This window comes from Gymnogyps californianus, chromosome 1 (assembly GCF_018139145.2).
Source record: "Gymnogyps californianus isolate 813 chromosome 1, ASM1813914v2, whole genome shotgun sequence".
Classification (NCBI taxonomy): Eukaryota; Metazoa; Chordata; class Aves; order Accipitriformes; family Cathartidae; genus Gymnogyps; species Gymnogyps californianus.
In genome coordinates, this window is record NC_059471.1 from 100,074,050 (window position 1) to 100,092,436 (window position 18,387).

Sequence of the window (18,387 nt, forward strand, 5' to 3'; positions counted from 1 at the left end):
AAATGGCCAGTATCGAGCCAGCTCAGAATTACTGCTACATTTACTAGAGCTAGTAATGTCCAGATTTATTTCTGCTCTGCTTTTTTACAAGTCATGTGATTTCATTTCTCCTCTATCAACACTCTAGTAAATGAAAACCAGACTCATAATCATACAATCAATTTTATTACATTGCCACTGTGTGAAAAGGAAGGCTTCAAAGATTAAGCAGCATTTTAGATAAGGAGAGTGAGCAAACTGTGACTGCTTCAACAATAACAACAACAACAAAGAGGGCGCATTTAAATAAATGACTGCAGAAAAGAACTATTTCATATAGTCAAAACGTAACTAGGTACATAATATGGCCGATATGCTAATGGCCATGAAAATTTAATTACCTTCCGAACCACTGAATGGATTATGCAGACTCTGATCGCTGCAGAACAAAGTTTATAGGCCAGATTCATGGCTGGCACAAGCAAACAGAGTTACATTGGCTTCCATGGAGTTGTCATCATTTGTTCCAGTGGTGAGCTTGGCTCGCCATCCCTGCAGCGTGGATCCAGAGTCCTTTGAAGTCAATGGAAAGGGCCCTTGACTTCAAAGGACTTTGGATCATGTCTGGTGTACCATGTGTTTTGCCAGCAACTGAATTAGCTATACTGCAGATCACCATGTACATACATATTCGGTGTTGTGACACGTACTGACCCGGGAGTGGGACTGGAAATGCATCCCTAGCAGCAAATACTATTTCTGTAACCCAAGCCCGCATTTGGAGCTGGTCTCTTCACATTTAGAATATTTCCACTTAGTGCCCAGCCCCTCAGTTTGTTTGCAGTTTAATTCCTTCTAGCCTCTTATTCCATCACCCCCTCAAATCGCTCAGTAACTGCCTGAAAATTGAAGCTATTTTAGATGAAGCTCCATCGGAAAAGATGTGGTTATAAGTTAACATATTCTTGCCCTGCACCAGCTGTCTGTTCTCTAAACCTAGCTGTGAACATGATTTTCCCAAGAAAGCTCTCTGGCAGAAGTTAGGTAGGAGAAGGATGACGGAGAGCAAGATCATGCATTTTAACCACCAGTTAGTAGCGTTAAGTTGCAGAGCTTGCTCTTGTCAAATACTGTCCAACCTGGGTAGAGAAGGCACGTGAGCAATGCAGTGACTCCAGTCGTCACATAACTAAAGAAATGCAGAGAAAGTCCAATGAAACATGAAGCTGTTCCTAGGCTCTGCTTCCCAAAGACTTGGTGGGGTGCCTCAGATGGCATCTCTGGACAGGTTCGGGATGCATCACCCAGGTGGCTCTCAGTCAGACCTATGTCCTGTCTGTCCTGGGCCTGGACATCGAGCCACAGGTCTCAGCAGCAGCAATCCACCTTTCCTACTGACAGGCTGAGGGAGTAAATGGATTTTTACTTGTCCGTCAGCACAACAAACGTTTGTGAGAGAATGAGGCCAAGGAGAGAAGGAGACTGAGCAGACATAGAAAAATAACCAGAGAGGCTGTTCTAACAGGCAGGAATGGCAGCATGGGCTGACCAAGAGAACTGAAGAGGAGAACAACATTGTGCCAGTAACAGTGGTGTTTATCTTGATGGACAAACATCACTGTGAATTTGAACTGTCTCCTGGATGATAAGAGGATGAGATAGAAAATCTGACACATACCACTTCTCAGGTAGCATCAAATGTATTAAAAATGTTTACATGGCTAATGTGACCTAATTGCAGCCTCACTGAACTAAAACTCAGGTCTCCAGCTTTGACCTGCTGGGTTACCCTTGCTGTTTTGCTCCTCTGTGCCACAGCTTCCCAGCTCTGAAGAGGAATGACAGTAAATCACGTTGACTGCTTTAATAAAGCACTAAAGAACTTCCTGCTCTAAAGAGGAGCAAAAGCAAAATAGGCTGTGTTCAGGTATGAGATGGATACTTGGTAATCGGATGGCGATATCAGATTGCAGGTTTAAAATAGATGCTTTCAGAATATGAAAGTCCACAGACGAACTTGTGAAATACCAGTTCAATCACTGACCATGGATTAGCAATGAAGTCTAAGTTCAAATTCCAACTAAAAAGCCAAATTTATGGTTGTAAAATATAATGTTTAAACAAACCTGTATCTGACACCAACTGATCATCACAGAACAGAATTAGAGCTGGCTACAATTCTTCTGGGTTAGCATGAAACTACTGGAAGTTTAAAGCTTTTTCATGTTTTGTCACAATCTCGATAATGGGTTTATTATGGGGGTTGTAAAATTTCATTACAGCACATTCATTTCTTGAACAAAATGAGGCTCATTTTTCCAGTGGAAACAGCCCGGTCTTGACGATGCTTCTCTCTGCGCCAGAGAAAAGGTTCAGCTGGCTTCTTGGATCAGCTTTACGGCCTCTTCGCAACGCCAGGCTGCTGCAAAAAGAGGAACCGTGGAGCCAAGAATTTGGCCTCTGGATTTTAGTGACATTAACACCCAGCAAGAATTCCTGGGAAGGACCACTTCCATGAGCGAAACTGGAGCCATTCCTCGCAGTCTGGGGCTTGTCTGCACATGTGAATAAATGCATCTGGAATAAGAGAAGCCATAAATTTAAAGTGGGAGAGTGGTAAAATGGAATAAGTCATGTGGCAATGTGATTATTTCTTTTTTATTTCTGATGGAATCCACCATGAAAGTCAGTGAAGTTGATTCAGGGAAAGACACCCGCATTCCAGTCTCATAGTGTCCACGTGTACTATCACTCTGGACTGAGTTACTTGGAGTTGTTAAATGATTGCACTGGAATAACTCCATGTGCAGACAAACTCTCATGTTTCTGTAGAACTGGGGAATGACAGAAGTCTATCGGAATAAATTCAGCTTGCTTATGTCCTCTCAGAATGAAAGATTTGCCCAGGTTTGTGAGGTTAGTATAAATAAAATTGCCAGGATAAAGCAGTCAGTGTTTCATTAATTGACATTTCACAGCTGAGTAAATTTTTTTCAACATATCAGCTGGAAGACTCAACCACTTCTGGTTTTCAAAACGTAAGTTTTGAGTCTCTGCTCTAGCTTTCAAGCACTTTGGTTGAAGGAGAAAAGATCAGTTATCATATTCACCCAGATATAAGTCAAAATACAGTTTTAGGGTGATTTTCTAGGGAAAAAACCCAACTTGCCTTACACTTAGGTGCGACTTGTTTGAAGAGGAAAGCAAGTCTCAGTTCTGAAGTGCTACACACTTAAAGAAGGTATTTATCTGTTTCTCTTTTTCTTGCCTGTCTTTTGGTAAGCATTTTCCCTATTTTTTTTGCCAGCCTTAAACTGTCATAATAAGGACCCAAGTCTGCAGCTTTTAGAGATGCTTCATGTTTATATAGAACTTGTAGGAATGCCATTTGTTATTCACTGCTATTTCAGGGCATTTGGTGCACAGAACAGATCGTCTCAAAATTAATTCATGGAAGAGAGCAGAGGAAAGAGGGAGGGAGGAAGAAATGTGGGGATCTCATTGGGAATTACGCTTAACCTCCATTCTGACCTTCCCCAGATGCCTGATGGTACTGCACTGAGACTGAAGTGAGTGATTCTGTCACATGAGTATCAGCTGGACACGCTTTGGGAAATTAACGTTGCCTAAACCTTTGTTTCTCACAGGAAAGCAGCTATGCGTCTGCAGCTTTACAATGAAAAACTATCCTGACTTACAACAAGTATCTTTCATAGGCTACTATGGTATATACTGTTCTTTCTGAACTTTGTCTACCATCAGGGTAGCATTTATGATACATTTTTCTGAAAATAACAATGTTTTTTTCCAATAACTAGCAAGACTGGTCATTTAGCATGAATCACCTAATTAATTCCAGATCTTGGACTTTGATATTTATTTTGAGATATTTCTCATTTTGGAGCACAGCGAAGGGTACATTTCACAGACCATTTTACCAATTTCATTGGGTAAAGAGTGAATAACAATTCCCTAACTTGAAAATTGTTGTTTAACCGCAGTTGTTAAGTGAAATCTTACTCTGTTTATGATTCAAGTATATATCTGTGTTGCAAAGGAGAGATAAAAATTATGATCCTAACCAGCATTAGATAATTAGATGCTTAATATGAGCAGTAGAAGGGAAAAGACGTTGAAATAGGTCTATGGGAGGTGAACAATTTGTACAGCAAAAGCCATTAATGAGTACTGGAGCCATCTGACCTCTGTTAAGTCTTTTAGTCAGACACCTCAGCCCTTTTTAATGTGTAGCAACTCAGACTCCTGCATTTTAGTTTGAGGCTGGCACATTCCCAAGAGAGAGTAGATATACAGTGAGGGTGGCTGAAGACAGCTTTATGTTGCTGCCCCCATCGGACACTTTTGCTTTGCATGAAAGCCAGCAGAACAGAACACACATCTTGCACCTCCACAGTGCAGGATCTTAGCACCAACTTACCTTCATGAGCTGGTTTTCATCTCATCAGAGCCTGCCACACATTCGAATCTCAGCTGGAGCCTCGGTAGTGCCAGGCAATGCTCCATTCTGCTGTTGGTCCTGAGGATGTTGATCTTGGGCAAAGGAGAGGAGCAGGCAGGTAGAGCAGTACAGTCTTTGTCCACTGTGAAAGATTCATGGCAACGTGCCTGTCAGAGTCATAAATCCTATGTCCTTAAACACTTTCCTCCTCTCAGCATCACTAATGTCAGTCATCATGTCATATTTTGTCTGGATAAACATTTACAGGGGATAGTAAAGAACGAAAGAATTTAACAGTCATGCCATATGGTGAGGTGCACAGTGACCATTGCAGAATTTACTGTCAAGAGGAGAAGCGAAAGGCATATGTATGTTGTGCTACTTGTGGAATTACATTGTTTTGCTGTGTGTACTATGTGCTAATGCAGGACAGGGTAGCTCTGAACAGTCTCTGCTGAGGGAATATATGACGTCCTGGAAATGCTCCAAAAGCTCTTTTGAGCCATTTAGGTACAGGATGTTCAACCAGTACCTAATGCATTAAAAGGGCTCTTGTCTGGTAATCTAGTTTTTGCAGAGAGTATCTGCTGAAGGCTGAGCAGGCAAGTCAGGGTAACATTCCTTTATTCATGTAATCCCAATAACATGAGGGTGACCAGGACATGACTGCTTTGCAGCGAAACAGTATATTAGCAAAGAATAAGCAAGAGCTAGAGCATACACTATGCTTTTTTAAGCTTCTCTCCATCATGGATTTGATAGAGTCATCACAGAGTCTTACCTGTTCTCTTTCAAGATCAGGCTGTCATCAGACTAACACTGAGCAAACACATTCAGAAGTCATCAGGAACTTTTGTTCAAAGACAGAACTTGCATTCACTTTTCCCAGTCCTTTGAGTCATCTCAGCAAATCTGAGAGTTGGGGGTTTTTTTAACCTGGCATCCTATGGAAGTGGCAAATGTTCAGTCATATGGATGAGTTTGACTGTGCATGATTGGGCTTTTTTTCTCTCTGTTTTTCTTCCCCAGTATCTTTTAGACCTAATGGCTATTTGCCCTCCTACCTCTATGCAGAAAATTAGAGAACCACATTTTTCTGGAGACCACTATGCTCCCCTGTCAAATTCTTGGCTTTCCACAAACATTGTCATTAGTTTGAAGATGAAGTGAAACCTTTGTGAAAGATGGTGGATCTGACTCTGGCACAGTCAGCCTGCAGTCTCTGGGGGTTCATTTCTTCGCTTCCTAAGTCATTGCATGGATCAACAGAAATGAAATTATGCCTCTTCAATCACTTACCTCCACAGAAAAAAATCAAAAAAAGAGGAAAAAAAAAAGAACAATGAAGTATGAAAGCCAAAGCCAAAGCAAATAGTTCAGAAACAGTCCATGAGCTGAAATAAGTTCCCCTTCAGCTGTGTGCTGTACAAGTCCAAATAATTAAAACGACTTTAAAAATGTTCTGCTCACTGATAACTCACGGATAAAAGAAAGATAAATATGTCACATTCCTCAGTAAATGTAAAAAAGTAAATTTTAATTTACCATGACTATTTTCTTCTGAATGATCTAGTGACTGGAATGAAGGATTTACTTGACAGACATACTCGTGCACTTAGTGCACACAGGGACATGGGGCTCCACCACTTTCTTTAGTCCCTGAAATTTTAGATTCAGATTTAATTTAAATATATTCATAAAATTAATACATTTTAGAGACTACTATAATCATCCAACTCAGTGGTTCCCAAGCGGTATCTTCCATTTGTGGGGCAGGGAGAGGAGTGAGAAGGTGCTGTTGCTGGCTGAGTAGGGACCTGACCTGCTGGAGCTGTGGATGCTCTGCCCTAACACCCTTGGGACAAGCAGTCGGCAGACAAGAAGGCTCTCACACCCTCCAATCACCATGTGGGCAGGACAGGCCTTACTCATGGGTAAGGCAGCTTTGGGATGGCCATGGAAGTTTTGCTTTCTGGTTCTCCATCCTGTCAGTCCTCAGCCGAGATAAATCATCATAGCTGTGTTTACACAACCAGAAGAGCTTACCATAAGCAGTGAGAGGTTGTGGTTTGCTGGTGATTCATATCAGATCCACATGTCATGACGTTTTTCCACTGCAGTTCAGTACTCTGCAGCTAAGCATGCTGCTCCAAGGCCAATTCTGCTCTTCTTAACTTGCAGATAGAGCAATGGAAATTGTGCTTGCACCAAAGCAGGATGGAAAAGTACAGCTCGTTGCAGAGTAAGATTGTATTCTGAAGCTGGAATGGATGAATAGCAGTGCATTATATATTATACTCATGTATGTATATAATACTACTGTACAGTTTCTCACTAACTGATGAAGGTTTGCTTTGACTTTGCCAAAGATTTCTAGTGTTTTCCTTTTCTTTTCTTTTTTTTTAAGGACTTGTAGGACTGAAAGTTCAGAGAAAATAATTTCTGTGACGCTCTTTTTCTTTCCAAGGTTTTTGCTTATGATGTCTTTTCTTCAGGATAACCTAATGACTGGAATGGCCTAGTGAACATAGCGACTAAACCTTGGGATTGGTGTACACAGGGACTTAAGTCTCTACCTGCTTCCTTAGCTCCCAAAGTGAAGATCCTAAAAAATTACTGCTCGGCAGCCGTCAAAGCCTGGAGCAGCCTGGTCTCTAGGCTCCTAAATTGCTGCCACAAAAGTCCCCACACAAGTACGTTGCTGCAGCTGGGTACCCACAGGACTTCCTAGATCTGACACTCAAGAAATATGTAGGCCCATTGGAACTTGGCACGTGTGTACCCTACAGGGCTCAATGCACTAGGATTTCTTAAATACAAGTAAGGAAGTGCAATAACAAACAAATTTATTGAAATCGGTGGAGCGCTCACCTGAAAGATACAAATTGACATGTCTCTCTGTTTCCAGGGATGGGAAGGGGATGGGGGGAAGGGGATCAGTTCATCATCAGGTATTTCTGGAGAAGAACCAGCTCACTTGCTGTTGGTGAAGCTGTTTTACAGTCAATATACAGTTGAGACAATGACTTTAGGAATGATCTGAGCACTTACTCAGATAAGAAAGAATTGGGGTGTATGTTTGATTATCAAAACATGGAGGCTAAGGCTTGACAGAAGAAGGGGTAAAACACCTGCACACTTTCACCTCAGCATCCCAAAGCAGTGTTCTTTGAATTGTAGGACATGAACCTCAGGTCTACAAAATGACAGCAAAAACTCATGGAGCACACACGTTTCCTTGCAACAAAAGAAGTGATCAAAGTGAAGGAAAATTGAAAATTAACGATCAATAATTTAAACATTAACATCTTCTATATGTGGTTGCAAATGAATACCTGTGTGACAACACAGCATAATACCACCTGGAAATTCTTTCCAAAAATTCTAGGCGGGCCCTGCAATTTCAATGGTTTGAGAAACCTTGCTCGCATTATAGCGGGTAGGGAACCTTCTTGGATTAAATTAAGTCTCTCTCTTCAGACAGGTACTTGAATCTCTGACTTCTCACACAGGGGAGCTAACCATTTACATAAACGAGCAGCTTTAAGACTCTCCTGTCCCCCCTTACCACCACCCCGCCCCGCAGTATGTGCTCCCTTCTTCTTGACATTCTTTCTTGGTGCCACGGGCATCTCTGTGCTCAACTTGCTGCGTGTCTCTTTAGGCACCAAGCTAGATTCATTTATTGTATAGAAGATTGTATGGCAGACTGCAGGACTACATTCCACTAGGCCACATGGTGCTGGGAAGCTAAGCACAGGAACAGTAAGTGTAATGATGCCAAAAGTCCTTTCATCACTGCAGGCCTTGGTGACTCTCAGGCCAAGACCTGGCCCACAGACCCAAAACTCGTACTTAATACAGCTTTTCCTTGCCAAAGCTTTAGAGGAGCAAAATCTCTAGAACTCAGAAAGCTGCCAAAGTGATATGAGTCAGAAATAATTTCTAAGTCCCATTAAAACAGCTGACCTACGTATAATAGGCATGCTACGTGGACACCACTGCTACCTGGTTTGCTACCCGTAATTTGACTGCTTTAGTGATCTGCTGAGTCCCTGGGTTGTGTGCTGGATGCAACTGCCTATGCCAAACACTTGGCTCTTTCAACATCTTTGAGGTACCACACCCTCTCCCCATGCCACAAAGAGATCAGGAGCTGCTCAAATTAAATTCCTTTATTAATGGAATGGTTTTAATAGACCAAAAATGAAATGGATGAAAGGAATGCTTGTCCTTTATGGTTGCCAGAAAAAGTAAATATTGTCTACAGACATTATACAGCTTTTTTTTAACCAACATTAAATACGGTCCATAGCAAAGCAAGCAATCTGTAGAAATGTATTGTTATGCTGCTATTACAAACTATTTACATTGGATAAAAAACAGGTGTCTCAAAGCCAGCTATAACCTTAGTTGATTACTGTTATGATTCTGTGTATCTTGCCCTCATCTCCCCTTTTTGTTATTACATGTAAATCAGGCATTAACAAGGTTAAAAAAGTGAGTGATCAGAAAACAATCACAAAACAAGCTTGGAGTAGCAGAGACAGAGAGCGAGCTCCCTTCCTCACCACCCAGCACGACTACTCTGTCACCCTCCTTCAAGATTTAAGAAGGAGTTTATCACCTCCCTGCAGGCTCTTCCCACATCCAACCATTCGTCTCCCCAATCAACTTACTTTCAGTGCCAGGAATCCCCACGAAGGCAATACCTGGTACGAGAATATACATTTTAAATACACATATTTTAAAGGAGCATATTTTCTTCTAGCAGTACTGTGTGCTGTCTCTGTGAATGCATGTTCACAGTAAAACCACGTCAAATAAATATTTGAAGGAATCAGCACAGCGCATCCAGTTTCACTTTCCAAACGGAAAGTGGTGTGTCTGCTTTTAGTGGTGGTATAAGGCAGAGACTTAATACAAATCCAACTTTGCTAAGTCACGATCATGAACAAAGAAATCCTGCCTAATTACAAAATACTTGATTAACAACTCAGCCAAACAAAGGGATAGGTTTACTATATATCAAAGCTATCTGCTGAAAAGGACTTCACTGCTGGTTTCATAGCAGACATACAGCACAGAGAGTATGTTTTTTCAGTTTGCAAAAAGGATTGATCAGAATAGTTTGTCCATTCAATCAAACATTGCTCTGCTGTAACAACATTGTTCTCAGTTCCCTCTCTCTTTGATCCTCCTGCCTGTATTTCTCCTCTAGTTTTTGTTTTTCAGAGTCCATACTATAAAAAGTAGAATCTGTGCTTCTCCTAATCTTCTCAAACTGACTGAAATCTGCAACGTACTTTCCATTTGGGGAGAGAGAAACCACAGGCACGAACTCGTAGCCCCAGTGGATCTCCTCGGGGATGTAGGAAGTCCTGCTTTGGCAGACAGCACTGGTGGACTCCACCGTGGCATTCAGGAGCACCACAAGCTCGAAGTCCTTCTCTTTGAGATTTTGAGGTGTGAGATCTCTCAAAGGGCTGCTTTCATCCAAAATATGGTAGAAGGTTAAAGGCAAAATGAGAAATGGACTCTCTGAAGAGGAGTCAACGTTGAACTTGACACTGGCTTGATTCAGCAGGATCCGCTCCCCTTCTTTGGTTTCATATGTCTGAAGAAGTTTCCCAGACAGCTGACACTGTATCAGAAGGCTCTTCCTCATATTTGCTACTCTGATCACCAGGCAAAGTTCTCCATTGTGTTTAGTAATGACGGCACAGTGGCTGAATTTAATAGTCTCTGCCCTTTTTTTAGGTCTTGCGATTTTGGCCAGAAAGGTACCTGTGATGAAGATTTCGATCAAGGTGGTGATGACCAGTTGGGCCACAAGTAAGAAAATGGCATGAGGACACTCCTCTGTAATGAAACGAAATCCATAGCCAATAGTTGTCTGTGACTCCAGGGAGAAGAGGAATGCCCCAGTCAGAGAGTCTACGTTCTTGACACACGGCTCGTGCTTTGGGGTGAACTTGTTCATTTCTAAATCACCATGAAGGAATGCAATGGCATAGTAGATAACTCCAAAGAGGAACCAGGTCATAACAAAAGTAGCAGCAAATAAGGTGAGTTTGTACCTCCACTTCATGTCTATAACTGTAGTCCACAAATCTTGAAGGTAGAGTAGGTAAATGCCATCGACTTTGTCTATCCGCACGTTGCTGTGACCACTTTTGGACATCACACGGGGTTTGTGTGCCTTCAGAATGGCAGCGTCGATGCCTCCATTAACCAGCGGGACGCGGGACATATTAATCTTTGTGGTTTCCATTCTCACTGCTTCAGTCCTAAGGAGAGGATAAAAAAAGACTGTTACTTAATGAAATCAAAGCATATAACTGATTCTGAAAAGCATTTGAAAATGTTGATGGAGAGAAGGCACAAACATAATCTAAACACATCAGCAGTGAATAAAAACAGTTGGAATATAAAGTTACCATCATACAATATCTGACATTACAAATAATTTGATTTTTTTTCCCCAGAAAAAAAAAAAAAATCACTCTGATTCTGGTGACTGCCAAATATGGAGAAGTAGGTTTCTTTTATGATAGCCTGCAAAAGAAATTTGACAAAGCTGAAATTTTATATTAGTACTTTATTTCTGTAAAATGCATTAAATCTTTTTTTCTTACGTTTCTCTAGAGAAGAGGCTCTTTTTGATTACTGAGCAGGTTTTCTTTAATGCCCTGAAGAGAGACATCTGATCAAAATTAAAGTCGCGTCAATGCTTGGTTTAGAACGCAGATCCAGCACACCACCTCTGCCTCTTCCTGCGACGGAGACAAAATGAGCCAGACCAGCTTTCACTGTGAACAATTAACTTCCACAAGTGATTCACTCAATCAGATCTGGCTCTTTGTTACAAACCTACAACTAACCTAGAGGGAAACAAAGCAGACCTGAACACATCAAAGTCAAGTTTTGGAAAGGAATATTTACACCTGAAAACACTTCGAAGCTGTTTGCACCGTACAGCACTCCGATTTCAAGCCATCTAAGGAAAAAAAAAGGAGGCAATTCACAAAGTCAGCATTCTAGCCATGGGCCCTGACCTGCGCGAACCCAGAAATCATTGGACCACCCGACTCCTGAAGTTTGTTTACTGTGCATCAGTCCAGATGGAGAGTAAGTGTGCGGACACTTGGGACTGAACAAAGCCCACAGAGTAAAGCAGAACAGTGCCTGTGCCAGTTTGATGAGGCAAGTAACAAGACCCAGCTTGCAGGACCAGACAGTGAGTACGTAGAGCAAGGACACTGCATGTTATAGTCGTTTCCAACAACAAAACTTCCTGCTGATAAAAACAACAAAGAAAAAAAACATCCCATGCATCCTTTGTGCTTTGGCAGGGCGTACAAAAAGCATTGTTTTGTTCCATTGTTTTCCCCCAAAAGAGCCTTAAGTAAGTGATTCGTTTTCATGAACCACTGAAGAGAAAAAAAAAAAAAAAAGAACATCTTCCTTATAGCTACTTAAAAGAATTTTGCAGGAAGTACAAGATATATTTGTGGTACACACATGTGCCAGTCCAGGACAGCAAAGTAATTGCTCACTGAAGTACCTTTCCTGTTATGTCAATTAAGGAGAATTTTTGTTTATGACTGTATCCATCACACTGTTACAGGTTTTCTGGGAAAGGGTAATTAAACTTAACTCCCGTTAACACCTGTAGCTCATTTCAATTTTGGTTTAATCACCAACATTTCTCTTCCATAGACCTAGGAGCCATTGTGATATATATATATAAAAAAGAAAGGAGTGCATCAATGATCCCAGTAGGAGATTCCTTATGTGACAGTCAAATCAACACACAGTGTGCAGCATGTCCGGATAATAAACAGGAAAAAACCTTCAAGTCATCTGAAAAAGAACAACGGGAGGAAATGGAGGGGGATGGGAGGGGTAGGGTGGGAAGGAGCGTACATGCAACTGCTCTTTAGGCAAACTCAAAATCAAGCGCTACTGTCAGTGCATGGTAAATACATGCAACCTCTGATGGGAAACCTTTTAGGAAAATGCATACCGCGTAGTGAAGAGGCTCCATTCCCCACACCAAGCCTCACCCTGGATAAGCTGTAGATATAAAACGTGTGCAAAAATCTGTCCCAAAGTAAGAACACTTCTTCCTCTCAAGCACACTTCCCCTTAGCCATTACTTCCAGGCACAAACATCACATTGTCAGAACAAATGTCCCTGCCACAAATTGCTAGGCCAGGAGATAGCTGGCCTCTCCAATCCAGTGCCGGGGACACGTCCCCATCCCATCCCCCTGCTCAGCCTACCTGGACGCCTGCTCCTGGGAGCAGCTCCCCAGGGCTGCTGGCTCCTCCTCCTCTGGAGGCCACGAGGATGGAGACGGCCAAGGCTCCACCTTCCCTCCTCGGTGCTCCAGCTGGTGGGCTTGAGCTGGTGGGGCAGGGACAGGGCTTGCAGGCTTGGCAAAGGGCAGACTTACCTGGTCAGGGTCAGGGGTGGCTCAAGGCAAGAGGCATATGGACACTCGGCACCACACCACAGTCACCATGGCTCTACCATGCCCAAGAAACACTGGCTTCTGCACAAGTAGTCAGCATATGTGTAATAAATCTGGCATGTTTGGGATGCACTGGGCATACTGTGCAGAGCAGCTCTGCCCCACATGCACTGTGACTCTGATACTTCCTTCATATGCCAGACTTGGTACGCATGCACTGCACCGTTCATCTGCAGCACCAGCCGGGTTCACAGTTTCAACCCGCACAAGGGCCTGGTAAGAGTTCTTGCCCCTGCCTCTGCTCTGCCCTAAAATACATTGTTCCCTGTCCAGGAGCCCTGAACGGAGAAAATCCTGACACTGCAGCTGAGACCTGGTGGAAGACACCTAACATCACAGATGTACCGAAATGCCGTAGTAGAAGAGTTCTCCCCACAAGACGGGAGGTAGGAAGGTAGTTGCAAGGCACGATGTCTTCCCTGGGCTACACCAACAGAGGGACAGCGGCAAAATTTGCCATTTCAGGCTTAACCTGAGAAGTAAAGCTTTGCTGCAGCCATAGGCAATGTGTGGCATGCTCCAGACTGTGTTTCAACTCACAACCAAAGCCATTTCTCACTGTGCCTCTCTACTGTCCCCACGTGTAAAGTTGATCTCCATATGTGAGGTCAGCATGGCAGAGCTGTTAGTTTTGGAGTCCGCCATAGATGAAAGAGGCTGTATCAGAGCTCCCCTGTCATCTTTTGTGTCCTCCCTTGATTTGTATTTCTGTATGTGACAAAGTTACTCAGCTTTACAGTGATTTCCTGAAATGGATCCCAGCCAATTTCTGGTGCTTTTTTTGGTAGTAGGGTATTTTTTGTGTTGATTTGCTTCCTATTTTTTTCTCTTACATCACTTTTTCCTGTGTGATCCTGAATTCCTCTAGTGCTCTTTTCCTCTCCAGGGAAATGCATCTTGGTTTCCTTTCGCTGCAGAAATACTTCCCTTCTTCTCTGCCACACAGATATGGGAAGAGAGGATCTGTCACACTGCCTCGGAGCAGCGCTGCCTCTGCTCCCCTTCCGTATCACTGGCAGCAGCCAGCAGCAGTCAGCTGGGGGAAGAAACTCTGATGAAACCAACCATGGAACAAAACTGCACTTCAGAGGAGGGTTCTCCCCTGCTCTCCACTTCCCCATTGCTTCCTGAGTGAAGTGACCAGTACAATATCCCCCAATAAATGATTCGTGGGTGTCTGTATGTGTAAAACCCATTTTATAACACCTGCATTACTATTTCCCATCTCATACCTTATATAGGCACCTCAGATACTCTACGCCCTGACAACCATCCCCTGCCCCTCAGCTGAAAGATTTTTGGTTTGTTTGGTTTCTACTCCTTTCCCTCTAAATCAGAAAGCACGTCTACCACAGTAAGTTAATATAAGCAAACAAGCCTGAATAATAATAATAGTATACATTTTTAAACTAAAAGAATATCTACTGTCCACTAGCTAACTGATTTTACACTGATAAAGTATTTTTTATTACTGTAAAAAAACCCTACTCAAACTGTAGCTGCAAATAAAAGTGAACTGAAGTACAGTTAAGGAAACAGATACTTCAGGAGGGAAGAAAATGAAATTGTCTCAGATTTGTCTAGCACTCTAACGTCCTATGAATTACCTCCTTTCCTCACCAGCCCTTTGGAACAGCCAAAGGAGACTCCCCATCAGAGCACATGCTGGTGAGGAAGTTTAGTGCAGACAAAGTCAATAAAACAGAGCTACATACCAAACCACCAACCATGAATACCTTGATATTAAGGTAATTCCAGCAGCCAGGGATATAACAAGCACATTAACACTGCTTCCAGAGACCACATTATCAAGAAGTCAAAGCCAGCTTGCATACACGCAAAAATGTTCCTGTTGCATGAAGTCAGATTTGCTTGTGCAAAATCTCTTTTGGCAGACACAACAGATGAAAAGTGTACAGGAGCATGACTTGTTCAAATGGCCTCAGCTGTTTGCTTTTTTTCAAATCAGATATGCTTTGCCACTTGAGCAAACGCTCATGGACACTTCACTGCCACTCTGATACAGGGGCAAAACTTGAACTGTTTTTTCAACCAGCATAAACCATTAGCAGGCTTGGCATTAAAAAAAAGCAGGGGTGAGGAAAGCGAATGTTGACAAGCACTACATAATCTTTAGATCTTTCCTAGGTCTGATGTGGTTCAGTAGGTTATAAAAGTCCCTTCTGAATTCTCAGTGCTCTGCCTAGCATGAACACCCTCCTCCCTTTGGGCTATGCACCAGGTTATGCTGCACAATTGCCAACCAGCAAAATCCTCCTCTGTAGCTGAGTTATGGAATACAAAAGGAGAGAGCAGAGGTAGAGGGAGGGAAGCAGTGGTTGCAAAAGGATGCTTCACCTCCATCAGCAGCTGCAGCATGCAGTCATACAGCTGGACACTGCTACCCTGGACTTCATAAAAGAGTCCTTCAGCGCTAGGACTGATCAGCGTTGAGAGTGGTGATAGGCAGGCTGGCAGTCAGTCATATTGTGAAAGATGCTGCCTTTAAAAACTAAATTAACGCCTTTTTATTTTCTTTCACAAAAGGACTGAGCCAAGAGAACTGCAATACCCTCTCAAGTCAAAATCAGTTCCCAAAGCTGTGCCTTTAGCTCCCCATCCCTCCGTAGAGCCACCCATCAGCGCAGGGCAGCCCTGTGAATGGTGACTCTCCCTGGGCTCCGGCACCCAGGAGCAGGTGAAAGCAGAGGCACGGCCGAGCCTGCAGGCAGGGTAGCACCTGGGGGCTGCAGAACTGACTGCACCGGAGGTGGGGGTGAGCGGCACGGTGGGGGAGCTAGCGGCATGTTTTTCATTCACTTATGGCAGGGCCAGGGCGACAACCATTTACAGACCAGTGTTAAGAAAGCGAAAACTCATCCATCCTTGTCTCTCCTCGGCTGCCTGCCTGCCATCTGCCCATGGAAGATGAATTAAAGCTGGAGAAGTCTCATGGTGCATTGTTTCTGAGGGAGATTTGTACAGGAATCTTGTTCTTTCCAAGGGCAGGATGTAAGGCTTTGCAGTAACTATTGATTTGTGTAGATGAGCCTTGGAAACTACACTGGTGCAAGCAAATAGGAAAACAACCACGCAGGCAGAGAGAAGGCAAAAGATGACTCAAAGCTTATTGAGGTTAATGGAGAAGCTCCCAGTGATTTCACAGGTCTCTGGATCAGGCCTCCAAGTGGAGAAAAAGCACATACTGGTAGTGTCTGAACAGTTAACACACTGCAAGTGAGCCATCTGTCCTTCCAAAAACCTGCCCTCCAGCCTCTGCCCTGGGCTCTGCGGATGAACAGGGGACTTGGCCGTTCAGCGCCTTCAGTCTGGAAACCTTCACATACACCAAAGTCTTCTTTCAGAAAGAAGTAAGTAAACTGATCAGTTTCTGAAACTCTCCTTTTTGTGTTCAGTAATATGGTTTATACAATGCTGCTGGAAAAGAGAGAAAGGTTCCCCAGAAACCTGTTCTGCTCTTTTATTTTTACGAATGGCTTTTCTTCAGCAGTGCAACATTCAATACTTTTGAATGTCTCCCTTGCTGGCGTATTGTTGCTTCAAACTCTTTTCAGTTTCAAACACTTCATTAGCACAGTTAAGCATTTAAAACCTGCCTCTGCTGTGATGCTTTTCCCACCCACTAACCCTTTCCTCATGCTTGCTGTGCAAACCTTACCTGGCTCTTTCTGCATGGGCAAGTCTAAACAGACTCTCAAGAGCCTGTCCTTTCTGTTTCTGGGGAGCTGGGTGCCAGAACTACTCTGCAAGGCTGAAAGGGACGTTGTTGTTGCATTATGCTTATCAAGCTCATGCCCTGTACTTCCACTTTCATTTACATCTTTGACCTGCTGTAGGAACATTAGTGACCCCTCACAGTAGGCCTCTGGCACGGGCAAACATCTCGGCAACACCACAGAGAAGGACCTGAGCTAAGGGAGGATGGGAGTGATATCCTATCCCAATCGACTTTAGCAGTCAATACTAAGGCCAGGACTAGACCTTCAGAGAACTTAATGCCTACTGTTGTCCTGTTTTGCAGTCACTGCCACTATTTCTTCACTCTTCCCTTCTAGGATGCCTTTGGGGGCTTTCAGTAGCTACATCCTGTCCTTCTTTCTCCCTGAGGCATTTCTCTTTTCCACGAGGGTATCCTGTTTTCCCCCATTTTGCTGAGTAACCCATTCCTCTCCTCTTTCCCACTCTCTGTGAATCAAAAGATCCAAAGTAGTTGTGATTACAACACCACCAAAGAAGCGTGTAGCTGTGGCAGCAGAATTGTTTCTCACAAGACTGCACAATGTTTTATATTCTGCAAGTATCTTACCGTAGGTTCACAGCACCTATTCCTGACCTCTCTGTTGTATGACTCTGTTTTCAATGGTTTCAAATTTTGCAAGGTTTCAGCCCTTTGGGCTGAGGTTTTCCTCAAGAATGGTCACAAGTGAACACATTTTTTTATTCATTTGTTTACTTAATGTGTCAGCCAAAACAAAATAGCCATTTCCAAAATCAAAGCCAAGAAAATATGTTTTGGGATGTTTCTGCATCCATGTTAAGACAGTTTCGGTGTCTTTTCCTTCAGGAAGCCAGAGTGTAAACACATAAGCAATTCTTGGTGCAGAGACTGAAGCTCACACTCTCCATGGCCAGCTGAGCACCCTAACAGCTTGGCCATAGAATAATGTTGATGCCTTCTTGCCTTCTGGCCTTTTAAATCCTTATCCATACAGTGATGCAGCTTCATTAGGAAGTGCAGAGTCTCCCTTCCCCATCTCCCTGTTTCCTTATCAGTGAACTCCCCTGCAAGGGTGGAAAAGTGGGAAAAAAATCACCTCAGACACGGGGAGGAGTCTCAGCTCCACCTCCTTTGATGGTCAGATTTGGGAACACAAGTGGCAGCAGCCACACAGTTCAGGGAGCCTTGCTATACAGGAGGGAGGTGGAGAAGTAGAGAAGGGGGTATGTTGGGAGAAGGTTGAAGACAAGCCAAGGAATGCCTCATTTCTGGGTCTTCTTGCTTAGACACGAGATAAACTAATCCGTTTGGTGTCTTAGAGGGTGCTTTGTGGCATGCCCAAATGCAGAGCTGTTGGACGCCCAGCAAAGTGAGGGTCAGAAATGGAGACACCTGTACACGTCGAGCACTTCCAGCACAAAACAGAAGCTGGGCAGGGATTTTCTGCAAAATAGTTTTTCACTTAGTCAGCTAAGGCCTACCTAAGTCCTATTTAAGTAGTTAATTCCTTTTTTGGGAACAGGCCCTTCGCCAGCCAGCTGCTCCGGCTGCTGTGAGAGCGTGCTTTCACACAGCTCCCACTGCCTTCCCCGTCCCGGCGCGAGGACAGGCCACCTCGCTGCAGCATGGCTCCCAGGGGAGCACTGGCTGGGCAAAGGCACCCAGAGAGG

At 43.5% G+C, this 18,387-nt stretch overlaps 1 protein-coding gene across 1 annotated transcript; it reads right to left on the reverse strand.

Annotated features, from left to right (window-relative positions):
- Window positions 1-8,608: 8,608 nt before the first annotated feature.
- Window positions 8,609-11,163, reverse strand: KCNJ15 (potassium inwardly rectifying channel subfamily J member 15). Its single transcript, XM_050904235.1, has 2 exons — window positions 11,077-11,163; window positions 8,609-10,728 (listed from the first exon to the last, which is right to left on the reverse strand). The coding sequence occupies exons 1-2, from the start codon at window positions 11,142-11,144 to the stop codon at window positions 9,582-9,584; spliced, it is 1,215 nt and encodes a 404-aa protein (XP_050760192.1). The 5' UTR covers window positions 11,145-11,163; the 3' UTR covers window positions 8,609-9,581.
- Window positions 11,164-18,387: the final 7,224 nt, after the last annotated feature.